Source organism: Anopheles arabiensis, chromosome 2 (assembly GCF_016920715.1).
Source record: "Anopheles arabiensis isolate DONGOLA chromosome 2, AaraD3, whole genome shotgun sequence".
NCBI lineage: Eukaryota > Metazoa > Arthropoda > Insecta > Diptera > Culicidae > Anopheles > Anopheles arabiensis.
This window is the reverse complement of record NC_053517.1, coordinates 105,355,266-105,372,693: the sequence shown is the minus strand read 5'-3', so window position 1 is coordinate 105,372,693 and position 17,428 is coordinate 105,355,266. Positions and strand designations below refer to the sequence as shown.

Below are 17,428 nucleotides of genomic sequence, written 5' to 3'. Positions count from 1 at the left end.
ATCTACTAATGATCGAGTTACCCGCTTTTGCTAAACTTCCGTTGTTACTTTAAAAACTTGAGCCTAAAGATATCATGTCTTTCTTTTTTTTACCTTTACGAAAACTTTCTGCCGCATCTACCTATAGCATAAAAGGGGCCAAACATCGGAAAAGCACCATAAACTACTCACGTAAATGATACAAAAAAAAACCCTACTACCGTACACACCAACCGGCACACGGCAGGAAATCGTTAATACTTCAAACGCGTGCAAAGTTTGTATGTGCACACCGTCGGGAAGGAAGGGCCAGCGTGTCGGCGTGCCAGCGTGAATACGGAAAAGCGCGAAACTTTCCACCGATGATGCATGGGCAGCAGGGCTACTGCCGTTGGTTGTTAGTTGCTGCACTAGCTCCTGCTGTTTTCCCTGCCAGCCTTGCCTTGGTGGCGCTGTATATCTCGCTTCTTTTTTCCTCCTTTCGCAAAAAAACGGGATGCAGAACGTTCAGTGCGCCCCGTGTACGTTCACACCACGTTGCAAGCGAACGTTATTTTAATACACACACGCCCCATCGCTATCGCCGGTGCAAAACGCAAAAGCACACACAAAGGATGGCTTTCCACCACACGTATGCGTGAAATGAGGGCGCGGGGCGACAGACTTTATCTTAACTCACCTGCAGCAGAGTTGGTGTTGTTTCGAAATTAATATTACTTTTGTTGTAAGCACTACGGTGCACTACGGTTTTGCAGGCAAAGTTTCGATTCGAAAAGCGGATGCACTCATCCTGCAAACATAAACACACACACTCATAGGCAAGCGCATTCAAAACCGGAATGATATCGGGACCGGAAGCCGGAAACAATAGCCCGAGCTTAGCCACACAAACCGGAAGCCAGCGTATGAACGGGCGGGGCACAGAAAGAGGGAAAGAGCAGAGGGTCCGTCCCATTTCCCTGCCAACCCCATTGGCTGGTGCATCTCTTTTAACTACTGGCGGTCGGTCGTTTGTATGCGTATGCCTGGATGCACGTATTTATCTTATCGATTATCGGGGCCGATCGCTAGATTGCTGCGCCGTTGTTTTCAAACTCTGAGCCTTTTGTGTTTTGTTCCGAAGCGCTATTCACACGCAATCCATCCGCAGTGTGTGTGCATGTGTGTGTTAAATATTGCAGGATGCAGTTTGCACGCGGATGAGCCTTTTGGTTTGTACATAGCAGAGAGAAAGAGAGAGGGGCGATATTGATAACAAAAGTGCTTGGCTGATAATTTAAGCTCCTGCGGTTGGGCTAAACGCGATACAAGTATGCTGATGCCTTGTGATTTACTGTGGCTCGTTTGGACATTATTCTTGTTGGAGAAGCCCATTTTGTGGTGGTCCAGAAGACCAATCAAATCTGGCCTTTATTATTTTGTAACTCAGTTTTCAGGAAGTTTGCAGTACTTTTCCCGTCATTTGAGAGGGATTAAATGACATTCAATCCAATTTAACTGACAGCGCGACTTCGACATCGACTTCAGACGTTTCAGTTCACTTACTGTTTATGGATAATGACTCGCTAAACGGGGAAACTTTTGCCGTGTCCAAACTGCCTTTTTTGTTTTGGTCAAACTCCATAGCTCATCCTGACGTGAATTAAGCAACTTCAAATCCTTCGTCAAAGTGTTGCAGCAAACGGAGAGAGAGGTGAGGCGAGTTTGGTAAACGCCTACGCGCACCACTCCTTAGCGGAATGCGCGGTTTCGCCCCCCGATGGATGGATGGATGGAAACGCTTTTGTGCTTTTTTAATTGCTTTTTACCGCTGCATCATATTGACCTCCATCTTCTCCTGCCGCTGCCACCCCGTTAATGACCCTTTCAAAGTGGTTAAAAGTGAACGTTTTTTTCTTCCTTCCCCCCATGGGTTCGGAATCGCATAAAGCGCGCAAATGAATGGAATAGCGTGAAAGTGGCAAACGGAACCTCACCATTAACGCTCATCAAACATTAAAAGCTATCAATTTGGTTCACCACTCGTGGCGTTTATCAAGTGGGGGTGGAGGTTAACTCCCTCCCTGGTTATGTTTTTCTTTTGGTAAATGTTGCTTTTAATTGTGGAAAATCGCGCTTCATTACCGCAACCGTTTCATGCGACGCGAAAGCGCAAGTGAAGCCGAAACAAAGTGGGATCGAAAAATCAATCTTGATCAACCGCTTCCGAAGCATCATTTGAAGCTAAGAATGTGTTTTTGTTCGCTGTGACATTTCAGTGTATTATCAACTTTCTTGGAAAATGTATCGATTTTCTCTCGCACACCCAGAAAGGCACTGGAATTCGTATCGGTCATAATTTCTGCTTCTTTTTTCGTTGCTGTTTTCTTCCCAGAAGCCCTCCAGGTCCAGGTTGTCACGGTTCGGAGCGTTCATCAAATTCGTAATTCAGTCCCCAATGCGACACAAGCGAGCAGTCGTGCGTTCAATGTGTGTGTGTGTGTGTCACTGTGTTCAATAATAATTGAAGTGTTTCGGAGGAGCATTTTGATTTCAAAAAAGGCGATGTCAGAAGACCTTTGCTTTGCTTTGTGGGCGACATCGCTCAATGTAGGGTCCGGTTTTTTTGTAACGGAGCAAAAATCAATACCAGTACATTGAATTAATTACGAGTCTGTGAAAATCGGCCACCGGGGCTTGCAGAATTGCTTTGGTGTATAGTTACGCCTCGGTAGAATCGAGAGGCACAAAAAAAAAACGAGAAACAAAATACTCAACGGGCAGACCTTTCCGGGTGATGAGCAGCAAATACACCAAAACGAACCGGACTAAAGGTGCCGAAAATTGAGTTTGATGAGGCGTCGGTGAGGGTCGAGAAAAGCAAGAGAGAGAGAGAGAGAGAGAAAATGAAAAAGACATTCATGAATCGTGTGGGCCATCTATTCACGATCGTGTCCGGTTCGTGTGGCATTCCATTCCACTTTTTATTTGTTTCTTTTGTGTGTGTGCGTGTGTTCATTTGCTTCAAGTGCAAAAGTAACTGTGACATCCCCGTCGGTAACTTCCAACGGAGTGCGAACGGTGAAAGTGATGGAAATGTGAACGCCCCCATGGAGACGCCTGGTGGTTGAGGTGGAACTAATTCGCAAACCAGAAGATGGATGATGAATATTAAGAAACTTCTTCTGGCGCTCTATTTCGGGCGGTCGGTCGGTCGGTCTCTCTCTCTTATTCCACTTTCGCATACCGAAACCAATCTCATACGGTCCGAAACCATTTTCTCCGGGGATGGGGCTGGGCGAGCAATAAATTACCGATGTGCTTGGATTGGAAGTTTGCTGACTTTTGGAGTTTTCGCAGGGCAAAGACGCATAACGCGGGCTACGGGGACGGCAAAGAAGCATTCACTAATTACTGGCACATGCTCGAGAGAGATGCTGGAGATGCCCGGGTGCAGTAGGGCCGTGTCGGAGCCACCGATATTGACGCACCGGTTGACAAAGGTACACACCACCCAAAGGTCGGGATGAATGTGTTTGATAACTGCAGCCGAACACTGCTGCTAAGTAGTCTAAGGCAGAGCCCACCGCACTCGGGCTGCTAAGTGAGAAGCCGGACGGAAAGTTCATTACTTGCAAAACTTACCTCTGTGACGTATGAGGGCTGCAGGAATGTGGGCGAATATTCATTAATGTCAATCACGGAGATATGTACGCTCGCGCTGAAATGGAAGGAAGAATTGGAGAGAGAGCGAATGAGAAAAAAAAAGTTTTTGGGATAAGAAATTCGTAATCGTAATCAGTCCTGCCAACCAAAAAAAAAAAAAAAACAAAAACAAAAACAAAACAAAAAAAGGACAGCATGGGTTGCCGTGGATTTAACTCGAAACAAGGAGAGAAAAATTTCCAAAGATACCAAAGTGCCGAATAACTTCGTGCGTTCGGCTGGGTGGAAGGATAAGCACAGACGTACGCATCAAGTAATTTCCAGCAAAGCTTCCTGGGAAGTTAAGCGCAATGGACGAGGCATCTGCGAGCGCGAAACATTGCGACGGGAGAAAGTGCTTCGATATTTCGCCTGTCAGATAAACTTTCGGTTCGGTGTCTCCGCGGAGTGATTGAAGTGAAGAAGCCTTGGCGATGTGCGAAGTGGAACGATGGGAGCGAACGTAACTAGAAGAAGCAAAAAGGTGGACGGACCAGCACAAAACAAGCTCTACATGCGCGATTGCTTGTATGTCGCTCGCTTGTTTTTGGGGGCGGATGGTACGTTCCGCGGCACATTTATTGCCGTGATTGCTGACATGAAAAGTAGGCGCTAGCAACATTTTAATGGAACACATTTTTCACAACTGCTGAGCAATTTAAGGCCAACGTTTGTTGCTCGGCTCGAACGCACGTTCGTTACGGGGAGAATAGATGTTTAAGTTAGGCGGAAATAATTGAACAATTTTGGTAAATGTATAAAAACAAAACAAATTTCAAGTTTGAGCGCCTAAAGTTATGCAATTCGTAGTGCTTTTGGGCATTAGTAGGGGCATATCAATTGACTTGCTGGATTCGTAACGAAATAAGACTAGTCAGCCTATATATTAGATAAGTGAAACACGATTTGATCGAGTAGATATCGCAAAGGTATAAAATGGATTAAAATGTAATTGAAATAGGCAAAATTGGTTTATTAATTACTCCGTTTCACTGTGCCTGCTGAACGCCAGAAGGTATGCAATATGATGTACTTGTAAAATAATAGATTATCTAGTGAATTTAGAAGCAAATCTAGCCAAGCAGCTTCAAAATAGCTTCAAAAAAAAATAAACAACAAGTGCGGCGATTGAATTATTTCATGCCGATAAAAATGAAGAGTTAAAACGTCATTATATTCAAGTATTTAAAGTAAAACATCAAAACATCGTTTTTCCATACATTATAGAACAATTGTTGCACTTACCTCTTCGAATGTGATCCATCGCAGAAAACGGCGGTAATGTCAAATTTGTAGTTTTTCCGCTTTTCGCAGTTCAGTGTCTTTTTCGCTTTCAGAATGCCAAGCTCGTTCACAAGCTCAATCTGAAAAGAGAATACACAATACAGCAAATAACAGGCATTAAATCACGCGTACATTAATTTCTACCGTACCGATCGAAAATAATCAACCCAACAATAAATAATAGCTAACAAACGCAGCAACAGAGGAAATACTTATGTCACCTTCCCTCCCTCCCTATCCCCATGGGTGGAATCACAAATTTATGTTCTGCAAAAAATATTGATTATTCGACAGAAACACCAAACAAAACGGCACACAAACAATGATAGATGCCGCTGCTGAATGGCATCGTTCGATTGTTTGAAATTTAAATAGTAAGTGGAAAAAGCACACCCACACACACACACCTGCTCTCCTGCTGTGCAAACACTCATGCATCTTTGCGTAATTGTAAAATTGATGCATCGCCTGTTTTTCCACGTGTTTATCGGTGGCATTACGAAGTGAAAGGAAAACAGATGAGCGAAACAAAAGTAATACCCACGGGCAATCATAAATTCATTTCATCGCTTTTTTTTACTGACCCATTCGCACCATCAGGGATAGTGTGGGACATGAAAGGACATGCATCTGTTAATTGCAGATATGCTTTTTTTGCTCCTCGATGAGCCGCAGTGTGTTGTGCTGCCACGGTCGTCTCCCAGTTATTAATGTTTTATTTTTGTCAGTACACGCGGGCCATCGAAATCGCTGAACGGCTGCAGCATAGAAGGACAGCTCAGTTTGGTTGGATGTTCAGTCGATGCTCGATGGCCAATTCCACCACTATCGTAAGGGGGGATGGGCCACGCTTATTTTACCGCTCAAACAAAAGCCCATTCCAATGTGTGAGCGTTTGCGGGCGAAGAGTACGCGCGAAAGAATTACAAAAACAAACGAAGAGTAAAGTACAAAAAAAAAAAAAACAAACAAAAAAACATAACCCAACCAATCATCAGCGCGAGCATAAAGCGCACAGTCGTTTAAATAACGCTCGATATCGTTGTTGGGCAGTGGCAGAGAGTGCACACGCGTGGCGTGGATACAATTTTGCATAATTGCAAAATTCGGCACCGGCAACCGAATCTGCGAAAGCAAATGAAGCGATCGGTATTACATAAAAAAATGAATTTTCGATAGCTCACAGCTACGGCCAACAGAGAATTATGCACTACTCTTTTTATTGTGGCAGCACAAAACTCCCGATAGCATGTGCGGGATATGTTGTCTCGACATTTATTTATGCGCAAAGTTGACAAAACTTCGCTTTCGAAACTTGCAGTCGACACCAACTGGATGGAATGCGCCACCCCGGGGTGTATAGATCAGACCGTGAAAGCGTGGCGATGCTAAATATTGTGTGAGGTTAACTAACTCGCTCCCCCCGAAATGGTAGCGGTCTGGGAGCAATTTGATAAATTAATTAAGCTCAGTAAAATTGCTTCTCGAATTTTAACAACTGTGAGCATTTTGCGAAGAAATGTAATTCAAGCCGAAGACGCCGGATTTGAAAAGAAGCAATTAAATTTAATAGCTTTACTAGATGGGATAAAGTATGCCAATAATTACGCAAACTGAATGTTGGCTCGATTGAACAAGACGAAAGAAAAGCGATATGGAAATATGAAGTTGAATAACAATCAAATAATTTGCTATCATTAATTTCCCTAGATTGCTATCCTAATCTTAACTGCCCCAGCTTCGAAACCTGCATTCTTCAACGTTCTGTGCGAGAAAATAGACTCACAGTAAATCCCGTTCCAATCTTTCACCAATTTAACCTCAAGGCACGATTGCATCCATCGCTCTCTCTCTCTCTCTCTCTCTCGCTCTCTCTCTCTCTCTTTCTCTCTCTCTATCTTACTCTCTGCCGAAAAGCGCAGCCAGCAACCCCGTAATATCGTCCCGTAAAACAGTAACACCAACGTTCAACTGTCATCTCCAAACACTGTGCGCTGCCGGCGTGTGTGTAGGAATGGAATGCGCTTAGAAATGGGCGTCCCGGGGCCACTCACAGTACACGTATCGCTCGCTGACGCACACGAAGGCGCGCGCGCGCCCAAGAACGTTCACAGGAATTTCACGTTCCTTCATCAAAATGCTAATCCGAACGCAATCCTGGTCACGGCACCGTACTGTGTCGTACCTCTCTATCCCCTCGACACGCTGCTTGCCATGCTCCATGGTGCAGTTGTTTTCTCGCTGCAGGGTTTGATTTTCTTCCCCCCAACGACGCATGTTTCCAAATCGGGACCCCCGCAACAACAAAAGCCCCCCTCCTTCCCTTCACCCATCCCAACGCTAAGGTGCCATCGAAACAAATCCATTTTAGTTATTTGATTCACGTCACGACAGGTGGTGCACCGGTGATTCGAAGGCGATTAAAAATAAATTGATATTCTATCTTCTACAGCAAGCAACAGCGGGGACTGCGGGAAGATTAAAAACTTCTGCTCGGAGGGCCTGAAGCCCGTGTTGTGTTACACTTTAATGTTTTCTTAGAAAAAGGTACAAGGGATGGAGAGCTGCTCCATGTTGTTCACCTTCCTTGTGCTGCTGGATGCTGCAGATGAGTGTTTCACGTTGTAACACAATGTGCCGCTTGTGTCAAACGTCATCAAAGGCGGTTCGATGGCTTTCTCCGGCAGTTTGAGCATTGCTAGCAATAGAGCCATAGCGTAGTAAGAGCATTTGCGCAGGGAACAGCTCACACCAATGTTTTGACTCGAATGGGATTGGGGGACGCCCTCATTTAATTTTGAAACAACTAAACGGAAATAGACTCAAAGCGACGGTTATAGCAAAGGGCAAAGCAAAGGATTGGTGTGGAGTTAATTAAAATTGCTAGAATAGAAGGGTGGATAGGGAACAAGGGCGTTTACACAAATTCAAACGCCCTTTGCGATATGCCCTCATACAGCAAGAGGGAAACTAACCTTTAGAAAACATGAAATTGAGTGGCTTAAAATACTTGGAAATGTATTAAACGATAATTTTGGGCCCAAACATGAGATTTGTTTGCTATTTTGGAATGAAGCATAAACATGAGTAGTTAACATTCAAAATTCCGTTCATATGAACTCTAGCTCCAGAACATGTTGCTTTAATAGTTTGCTTTTATTTTGCTCTCTCTCTCTCTCTCTCTCTCTCTCTCTCTCTCTCTCTCTCTCTCTCTCTCTCTCTCTCTCTCTCTTCACACAAGGATCTCCTCGCAACTTGCGGTCCCTTCACGTTGTCCGAGAAGTCAAGCAGAATGTATAATTAATTAATTGTTGCTTGCATAACTTGCCACTTTCATCAAACATTTGCGCGAACACGTGTCAGCGGAACGGCCACCGGAGGTTAAACCACCCCCCATGCTATAAGCCCATCACTTTTAGTGTGAGACCCCGGTTTTAAAACCCACCCCTGTCCTGGACTTGGCAGCCTGAAAAAGGTGATTGATATTAATTTTGCTCCACACCATTTTGTCCCTGGGTGTCCCTGCTGTTTGGCTTTACGAAAGTAAATGCCATCGAAATAAATTAAAATCTAATTTAGAATATCACATGTGTGTCCGTCCCATTGCTATCATCGCCACGCAGAATGGTGCTCATGTGCTTGGGTTCTTCTTAAAAACCCCACAAAAACAATTGAGGTTCGAGCGAATTGCAACCTTAAAACCACTAATGGGCAAGATAGGAAACGGGTTTTGCAGGCTAAAGTGTTTCGCCAAAGTGTACAACGGCGAGCCGTGAACAGTGGAAAGCGAGCCACCCAATAATCGTTTGTCGTGTGTCGCCAAAGCGGCAAAAACCGTTTGCCACCACCACCCGGTTGCGGGTAAGGAGTGCTCTTGAAGAAAGTGCACCGAATAACAGCACAGGCACTGCTAGCGCTACGCTCCGTGCTTGGGCGGTTTGTTAATTGTTCATTTAAATGCAATAATACATCTGCTACTGTGTGTACCCGGGCTCGAGTGCCAGCAATGTCGGGTCGCAATGCCATTTTCTATTGCCGGGGGGAAAAAAGCAAGCAACCAGCGAGCTACCGTGTGCAGCAGCACCTGTACTATCAACCTGAGCCTCCTTTTCCGGACATTAAATTAACGATCCTGTGGGCTGCTCAAGGGAGCGGAGAGGAGAGAGAGAAATGGGATGAGATGAAAGGAGAGATTCTCACAGAGCCTGACGCCGAACCTGTCGGTAGACCACACAATAACGTTTCACCAACACGCCATTCTCCACACGGAGCTCCAGGGGTTGCTGGGAGATCGCCCACAATATCGCGCTTGGCACACCGCAGGCCACAGGACGTCACCAGGCATCGCGCACATCCAGCACACCACCACTACCTTGATAGCATAGCAACGGTTGGTGTGCGGTATTGCCGGAGTGTGCATAATCGGTTTGGCACCGATTCTCTCCACCACCCATTGCGTGCATCCCCACTGACGACACACGGAGGACCAGCTCACCATCAAACCATCAAACCGGCGTTTTGTGTTATGGATAATAAATTATCTGCCAACTGCGGCATCGTCCGAGGGGAGAAAAGGGGAGGGTGCTTATGCACGCAGGACGCGCGCGCGCCCGGACACACATACATATTGCGACCCCGGGGGGGCTGGGTGATAATTTTTCATGCAGCCTAAGCAAATGTCGGACATGATGAGTCCTCAGAAACGCCCGGACACTTCGATCCTTCGCCGTGACCCGTGACGGAAGGTTTCGGGGCAATGATAGAGAGAGAAAAAAAAGGACAATAGAACGGACAAGTGGATCGTGTTCGCTTGTTTTTTTTTTGCTGTTAGCTTCACCGGAGAAAAGGGCATGAATGATTGAGAACCGTAGCGTCATCTTGGGGTATCTTCGCCTTTCAGCCCTTTTTCCCAAAATGTTACGTATCAAATTCCTTACATCACACACGCACCGACAAGAGGGAGAGTTGGCTAAAAAATGTCAATTAATTGAACATTCCTCGTTTTCCAATTAAACTTTTAATAAAAGCACCCACAACACACTTGGGCTGACATTTAAATGGCACAGCACAGCTGCAAGTGGTGCCCCGCAAAGTTGCTTTCCGCTGCAGAAAGTTTCACTTTGTTTACGAATGAATTTAATATTTTCCCTTCCCCTTTACAGCTTTCCGTTATTGATTTGCTTCGGAAGCACACATACAGAGGTCCGTTTCATCTCAAGAGGTTTCCCATGTTAATGGTTGGCGCTATAGAATCGCCTGTATACCGATATTTCCCTCTCCAGACTTAAACTTGTACCTTCTAGAAATTGGAAAAGTGAAAATTCTTAAACGAGAAAACTCCACACCACAGAGGGTGTGGGGTCGAAGAGGAGAGAAAGGGAGAGCCGAAGTTGCAAACTTGAGACGTTCGGCTAACTCCCTTTGCGTCATCAAACTTAGCAGCCACCCATGATGTACCCATGATGTTCCCATTCGTCACCGGGGAAGCTGCCGGGTAAAGCTTCACACCTCCCTGGAGACTTTCTTCGCCGGTCCACAACATCCCCCTCCTGCCAGTGTCACGTGGATACCTAGCAACACTTATGCTAATGATCAGGGAAGGCCGTGGAGGCTTAGCTGTCAGCACAGTCGTCGCTTGTTATATGGTATTTTCCCCTCACCATATCTTGCTTGGGTACAGGAAACAACGGGCGAAGGAAGTCTGTGCACACCTTCGCCTAAGAGCATTGGACACGCTTTCACACCGACACAACGACGAAAAAAATGGCGCGACCTTCACAAGTTACGCTTCTTGGTGGGGGCGTACAGATGTTGTGCGTTGTAAAACACGCAGAATGTAAAAAAAAGAAATGAAAGACACACAAATTCCGGTGGGAGCTCCTCATTATGGTGGACATCAAGGAATAATCATTTGCGCTAATTACCGGCCGACGCAATGCCACCACCGCCGGGGGAGGTGCTCTCACCCAAGGTACGGTACCAGGAATCCAATTTTGAAGATCCTAACAAAAAAAAAGCGACCGCTTCCCAAAAATACAGCAAAAAAAGCGCCTTTTCGTCCCAGTTCCGCAGCCATTTCCGGGACCATCGTTAGTGGTGGACAAATTTGGTTCGTTCGTGCCGGGTGGATCGGTGCTTTAGGCTAAGGGGGAAAGTTTGCATACATTTTGGCTACAGTGTGATGAAAGTAAAACAGATCCCCCTCCTCCTTAGTTCCGCCCCAAACCGGTGGAACAGAAGGAAGGAAGCTCGCCAGCCCTTATCCCTCCCCGGGCGCTTAGCAGCAATTTCAAGTGGATTTTGTCAGTAAATACGATACCGTTTAAAGAAGAGCACGGTAAGCTGGTGTGCCGAAACCGGTGGGGGAGGGGGGGGGGAGGATTTTTTCGTACTTGATGGACCTTGATGGACGTTGGCAAAGAAGCGACGCCAAAGACCCGAAACTCAGCATGGTACCGGTGGCTGCTCTCGAGCAGATGAAAAGGATGAAGTTTCTTATCTCGTGTCCCCAAGAGGTTATCCTCGAACTCCTCGAAAAAAGAGAGAGAGAGAAAGAGAGAGAAAGAGAGAGAAAAAGAGAGAGAGAGACACAGAGAGACAGAGCGCTCGACGAGGAAAGTAAAAACAGATTACGATGCTGACGGCATAAGAAATGCGCTGAAAATGATTGCATTAAATGACGATGGTCTGTGGACCACCTTCTCTGTTGGAAGGCGCTCGCAAGAAGGAAGTGGTTATGTTTATAAAAAAAACCCATCCCAGAGAACGGAGATGTACAGTGGGAGGAAGAAAAAATGTCTGACAGATTCCACCTTTCTTTAGCGAAACAATTTCTGTCACCGTGCCGTGAACGGACAATGGCTATTTCGGCGCGCGGAGAAGGCACGAGACGACGAACCCGCGCAACCGCCGGGTTGATATATGACCGTGCTAAAAGTGGAGTTAGTCGAATTTCATGGACAAGAGACGTTTTGCAATGGTCGAAAATGGCAACCCGGTCGCGCTTCACCCGGTCCGCCGCCCCATTGGGGCACGTAGGAATTGGCGACGAAAAATGCACAAGATGGTGACACGTGCGCGCTCGCGCGCTCGACTTTTTCTGCAAATCGTGCCACTTTTGCCAATAATGCTTGATAGCCCAAGTGTTTCCACTTCGTTGTCGATAAGAAATCGCGCTTGAGTCTTCTTGTAAACGGGGGGTTGTTGTTTGCCTCGTCTGACGCCGTTTCGTAGCGTTACGGGCGGAAGATTATTGATTTTTCCAGCAAATCAAGCTACAATTGGTTTTCTTCCTTATGTGATGCATTATTCAACGGTAGTAATGACAAAATGGAAGTAATGAATGGAAGCTTACCTGAAAGGGAATTTCCTTGTTCTTTTTGATTATGTGAAAGCCGCAGATTTTCGTCTCGTCCACCTTGATCAGTGGCGTTATCTCGACGAACGTTTCATTTTCCTTTATCAAGCCGTGGTACGAGTTTTCCAGGACGCGTTCTGCAACGAGAAGAAAGTATTGGAAAGGTAAGGTAAGTTAAGAGAGTTAAGAATTTATTATTATTTCAGCAGGGATATGCTTGAGTTTTATAAGTAAAGGAATTGAATGTTACAAATTGATGTAGATAACAACTCCTAAAAGGATTTGCAGCGGGACAGGATACCTAGCAGGGTTTACACTATTTAATTTCCCAAATCCCACATCCAACCTGTAATGATGCGGCATCGGCGTGTTAATAATTTGTGCTGTTTGCAATTATCAAAGCCCTTCGAACACGAAATTACTGCGCACACGGATGTTTGCTGTTCGCCATTTCCCATTGCTCTGATTTCCAGTGCAAGAGCTTTGCATCAATATCGTTTGACACGCATCAGAGAAAGCACGATGTTTCCTTTTGCCGTGCGTATTACATTCCGGCCGGAACAAGCGCTCCAAGCCCCGCGTTCCGGTACAAGCGCCCGGTGCAGTTTTGTACACATTGCAACTCCAGGAATTGAGAACATTAGACTGCCAGACCGACTACCACCATTTTTGCTCGGTACTGCACAATCGATATTGCTTTCATTTCCTCCTCGATAGTTCCGCCATTCCGACACACTGGAAGTACACTGGAAGTGAATAATTTTCTCGATAACCACCATGCATTTTCATTGCGCCTGTTATCACGGGTATTACATTTTTCCCAGGAAACTGTCGCACGGTGAACACGGCTGTAGTAAGTACACACATGTTGGCATGTTGCGGCACTGTTCGGTGGCGGTGGCTATCGATATTCATTACGCGACCACAAATATTTTCCTAATGTAATTGGAAGCGGCAAACATTTTGGGGTGGCGTGTGTGGAGGAGCGTTAATTTTGACATCAGACTTCATTTCATACCGGTTCATGGTCAACCAGTTCCTGGGCGGAAAAGGGGCAAAGCTTTTAATGGAACAAAACTCTTCCGCAAAGCATCATGTTCCTGTGGACAAACATCGGGAATGTTGTAACATTTCCAATTCTATTTCGAAATAGTTTTCTAATAGTAAAGTGAATAGTTTTCTAATAGTAAAGAAGTTTTAGATTTATATTAAATTTTTGTTTTTCAAAAACATTTAGGCTACTGTAGCCAAAGGACCAAATATCATAGAAACATCTAATCCCGGCACTGCTGTATGTATTTTTTTCTTACCATTTTACTTCAGGTACGGATTAGCGCTTCCTCAGCGCGAAATGAAGCACACGGAAATCCCCTTTTCTGATTTATTGTAAACCCCGAACCGAATAAATCAATCAAGCAAATAAAACGCTCGCATCAATCCTCACTAAAAATGGAGCTTAACTTACTTTTGGACCAATCGATCGCATCAAACGAGCGAGAATCCTGTCTGAGCTGAGATTCCTTCCCAGCGTCGGGGGCAAAAAACAAACTCCACTTCCTGCGTCAAACGCTCTTTACCACCGTCGCCTTAGCGCTACAGCCGGCAATCGGCTACATCGTGCTAGCAGTCGTGCCCCTTAGGATCAATCGATTGTTTCCGGTAGTGTTGCGCAAATTTGTCCGCACAGGAAATGGACGGACTACAGCAAAAGAAAAAAAAAGGTTCGTGGAAAAAGGATGGAATCGAAGAAAAATGGATGGCATAAAACGTACACATAGGAAGTGTGTGTAGGGCTTCTGTGATGCGTGCGTGGAGATAAGCAAACACACATTAACTGGAAGCTGATAGGAGGTTTGGCCCTCAGTACTACGTCCATTTTCAGCTTCTCACCACGAGGTCTGGTCGTCCATTTCTAGCTGAAGCAAATAGACGATATAGAACTTTTCTGGGGGAAAGCTTTTCAAAGAGGAGCAAATTGAAATATCAAAACTGTATTGCAGCATTTTAATTACTTGCGGGCTGTTTCGCGCTGTCGATATTAGCTGCAACTTTTGCCATTTATCGCTGGATTTATTTGCGCTCAATGCGGATTTGACGTATCAAAACCATATTAGATGGGTTTAACAAAAAAAAGAGCACTCCAACCACCAACCGAAAGGTTCAATACACAGAACTGGAACAAAAATCAATGAACGAACAAGCAGTTCAGCAACAAGAAAGGTGCTGCTACTGCCAGAAGGAATCGCACTTTGGCTGGGAATTAAAACAGATTACGTGCCCTGTCCGCCCGACTCCGAGAAGTGCAGTGGCCGGCCCCGAGGTTGATTTATATCGCTTGTGCCTCCTCCTCCTCCTTTTTACTGGCTTTGGCAACATTTCTTTTCTGCACTTCTGCTTCAATTTTCACGCCTCCAGGTTTGGTTGGCTGGGCGCAACCCAGCATACGCGCGTAAAACTGAAATCCTCAGCTTAGCACCTTCTTAAACGGGGCTGGGTGGGATTGGTGTGTGCAAACAACACCCGCTGGTGGCGCAATGGGAGCTGATCGATACCGGGGAACTACCGGTGGTTTCGAGTCGACCGACCAACCAGCTGCTGCAAGGTGTCGACAACGTTCGCCCGACCGACCTGTACAACCGTAAAAGTGCTGAAAGAAGTTAAAAAAGAAACCCCGTGTGCCGTGTGTTGTGGAAGAAGCGTTGAACGGAACGGGGTTTGGAGAAAAGAAAACTGTGCAACATCGAAACGGAAAGTGTCAACGGTTGTTTGCTGGCGGGAGTGTTTCCTTTTCTTTTTTGCTCACGCCAATTTTGCTGACGTGGTCGGATTTGGAATGGGTAATGTGTATCGGTTTATTTGTATGTAGCGCAGGTTATGTCTTAGCAAGAAAAGCAGTTTGAAATTTGACGGCCAGCAGCCCTTCGGGGAAATGTTTTACTTTTTTATGTTGGCATGCTGACTTTACTGATGATTGCATAATTATGTCTACACTTGGTATTAAATACGATTAGCTCCCCTTTGCCAGAGTCAGACTACGAAAACTCCGTTTCATTTGAAACGTAATTTTTTTTTTTGAAAAATACAATTTGTTGGTGCCATGACCAGGATAGCATTCAGAGAAAAAATCAATTTAATGTTTTACTTCTTTTTGTAGATGAATCACACTCATGCAAGATGCTGCAAGAGAGCAAAACAACCATCACCGCCAAGACCGTTGGTGTGAATCACACCATCCCAAAGAAGAAGAAGAAGAAGAAGAAAAAGATCAAACCAAACCGATGTCCAACCCTCGCCACAAAGACACAAAACGGACTAAAAGTAGAACACTTTTAAAAAGCAAAGTCCAATAACCAAACCATAAAATTTACACCCGCAGCAGCAGCATCAGCAGCCGCCCCAGTGTGATGTCCGTTCTATCGTCGATGCAGCCACCCAACCCCCCTCATGCGGGTGCAACGGCAGAGGCAAGCAGAAAAGACGATCGTCGTTGCCCAAAAATAAATGACAGCGCGCGCGCTACGGCGACTCACGGCACCGGGGCAAACACCCACCGATAGATTAATTCCGAAACAGAAAAAAGTGAACCTAAAAACGGAATAGAGTGGAAGCAACTGAGCGGCGGCTGAGGGTGGTAAAAGCAAAAGCAAATGTCGCTCCAAGTGATGACTGCAGGCGCACGCTGACACTTCCGACCGACACCGTCCACACACACACGCTTGTGGGCGTTTTGGTGAGGGGCGATACACCAAAGCGTATTCCACGGGAACGTGTGCGAACGCCTGCAGTGCGCCTTTGCACGTAGAATCTTATTTTTTTCACGGGTGGAGTAACCGAAAAGATCTTCTTGAAACAGCGTGTGGCACGTGGGAAAAGGCCGAAGGCGAGAAAAAGTATCCCAAAGCCCTAATATAAAAGACAAAAAAACTACGGGGAAAAATGGAAGGAGCATCCAAATTAGATATCTGTTTTGGGGTCAGTATTAATCACCTATTCAAGCGTGCGGACATAAATCAATGTCTCCGCGAGCGAGCGGTGAAGTTACACCGTGGAACGGCAACGCGCAGTGTATTTATCGAGGGCAGAGGGGAGTCTCGTCGATAATGCTGCGCACCGGGAGTGTTAGTTAAGACAGCAACACAACACCACCAAGGGCACGATTACGAATGATGGATGCGCGTTCGGGGCACGGGTTTTTCGTTGCTGTTGGAGGGGATGATGTCGAACATAATTATCAGCCATTTGTAGCCCGTTAAAGGTGACCATTTTTTAAGGCGGAAGAGTCAAGCCAGAGAGCATTCAACAAGTTTTCAAACGAACGCGTAACACCCGCACAGATAAAAACTGTACTTTTGTCATGCAAATTGCATACCTTGGATCGGAGAAAATGTTCACAGTTAACGCTGTATGCAATACGCATTATAAAAAGGCGCCAAAATTGTAGGCAAATTACACGCGGCAAAACTTTCCTCTTTTGCAAGATTATTCATAGCTTGTTTCGCTTTTGTTTAAACAAAATTAGCATTTTAAAGCACCAAGGACACACACACACATACACCTTACACACGCTGGGACGGTCGAGATGCAAGATGGAAAGAAAAATAAATAAAATGAACTCGAGGATTCTTGCTGAATTTAAACTGCATCCCTCCGCAGGATAACGTACGGGGGAAAACGCCGTCGCGCCACAGTGTGTGATCGCCAAAGCTCATGATTGCATTTATTTAAATGAGCTGCACCCCCATTAGCTCGACCCATCGCGCGCAAAGGGTTCTTGGTTATGAATAATAAAACATTCTCACTCGTGGAAACGGACACGGAGCATGGAAGGCGCCGAGAACGGGTGCGGTGTTGTTCTTTCGCGTTGTAACGATCCGCTGCTCACTCTTCGCACAACATTTTCACAAATTTCCTGTGCCCCTTTTTATTGTGGCAGTAAGGGGTCCTCTTGGGATGTTGCGTTGTAGGTTTTTATGGTTTGGTGTGCCCATTTTCTTCTACCCCTCACTCTCACTGCGCGAACTATTCAACCGGGAAGCTGCTCTGTGTCGGCAACGGCGGCGGCGCGCACAGGACGGAAAACGTGTCTGCAATAGACTATTGACTAATTGTTGAGCTGACAGCAAA

At 45.7% G+C, this 17,428-nt stretch overlaps 1 protein-coding gene across 7 annotated transcripts in view; it reads right to left on the bottom strand.

Moving 5' to 3' along the window:
- LOC120901869 (calsyntenin-1) overlaps nt 1–17,428 on the bottom strand; it is a 91,828-nt gene that overhangs the window by 20,310 nt on the left and 54,090 nt on the right. For all 7 annotated transcript variants that reach the window (XM_040310249.1, XM_040310727.1, XM_040310569.1 and 4 more), the window contains exons 3-5: nt 12,302–12,441; nt 4,909–5,027; nt 3,604–3,679 (exon numbers count right to left, since the gene is read on the bottom strand). In XM_040310249.1, coding sequence (XP_040166183.1) covers nt 3,604–3,679; nt 4,909–5,027; nt 12,302–12,441 — 335 coding nt within the window. The remainder of the gene's footprint in view (nt 1–3,603; nt 3,680–4,908; nt 5,028–12,301; nt 12,442–17,428) is intronic.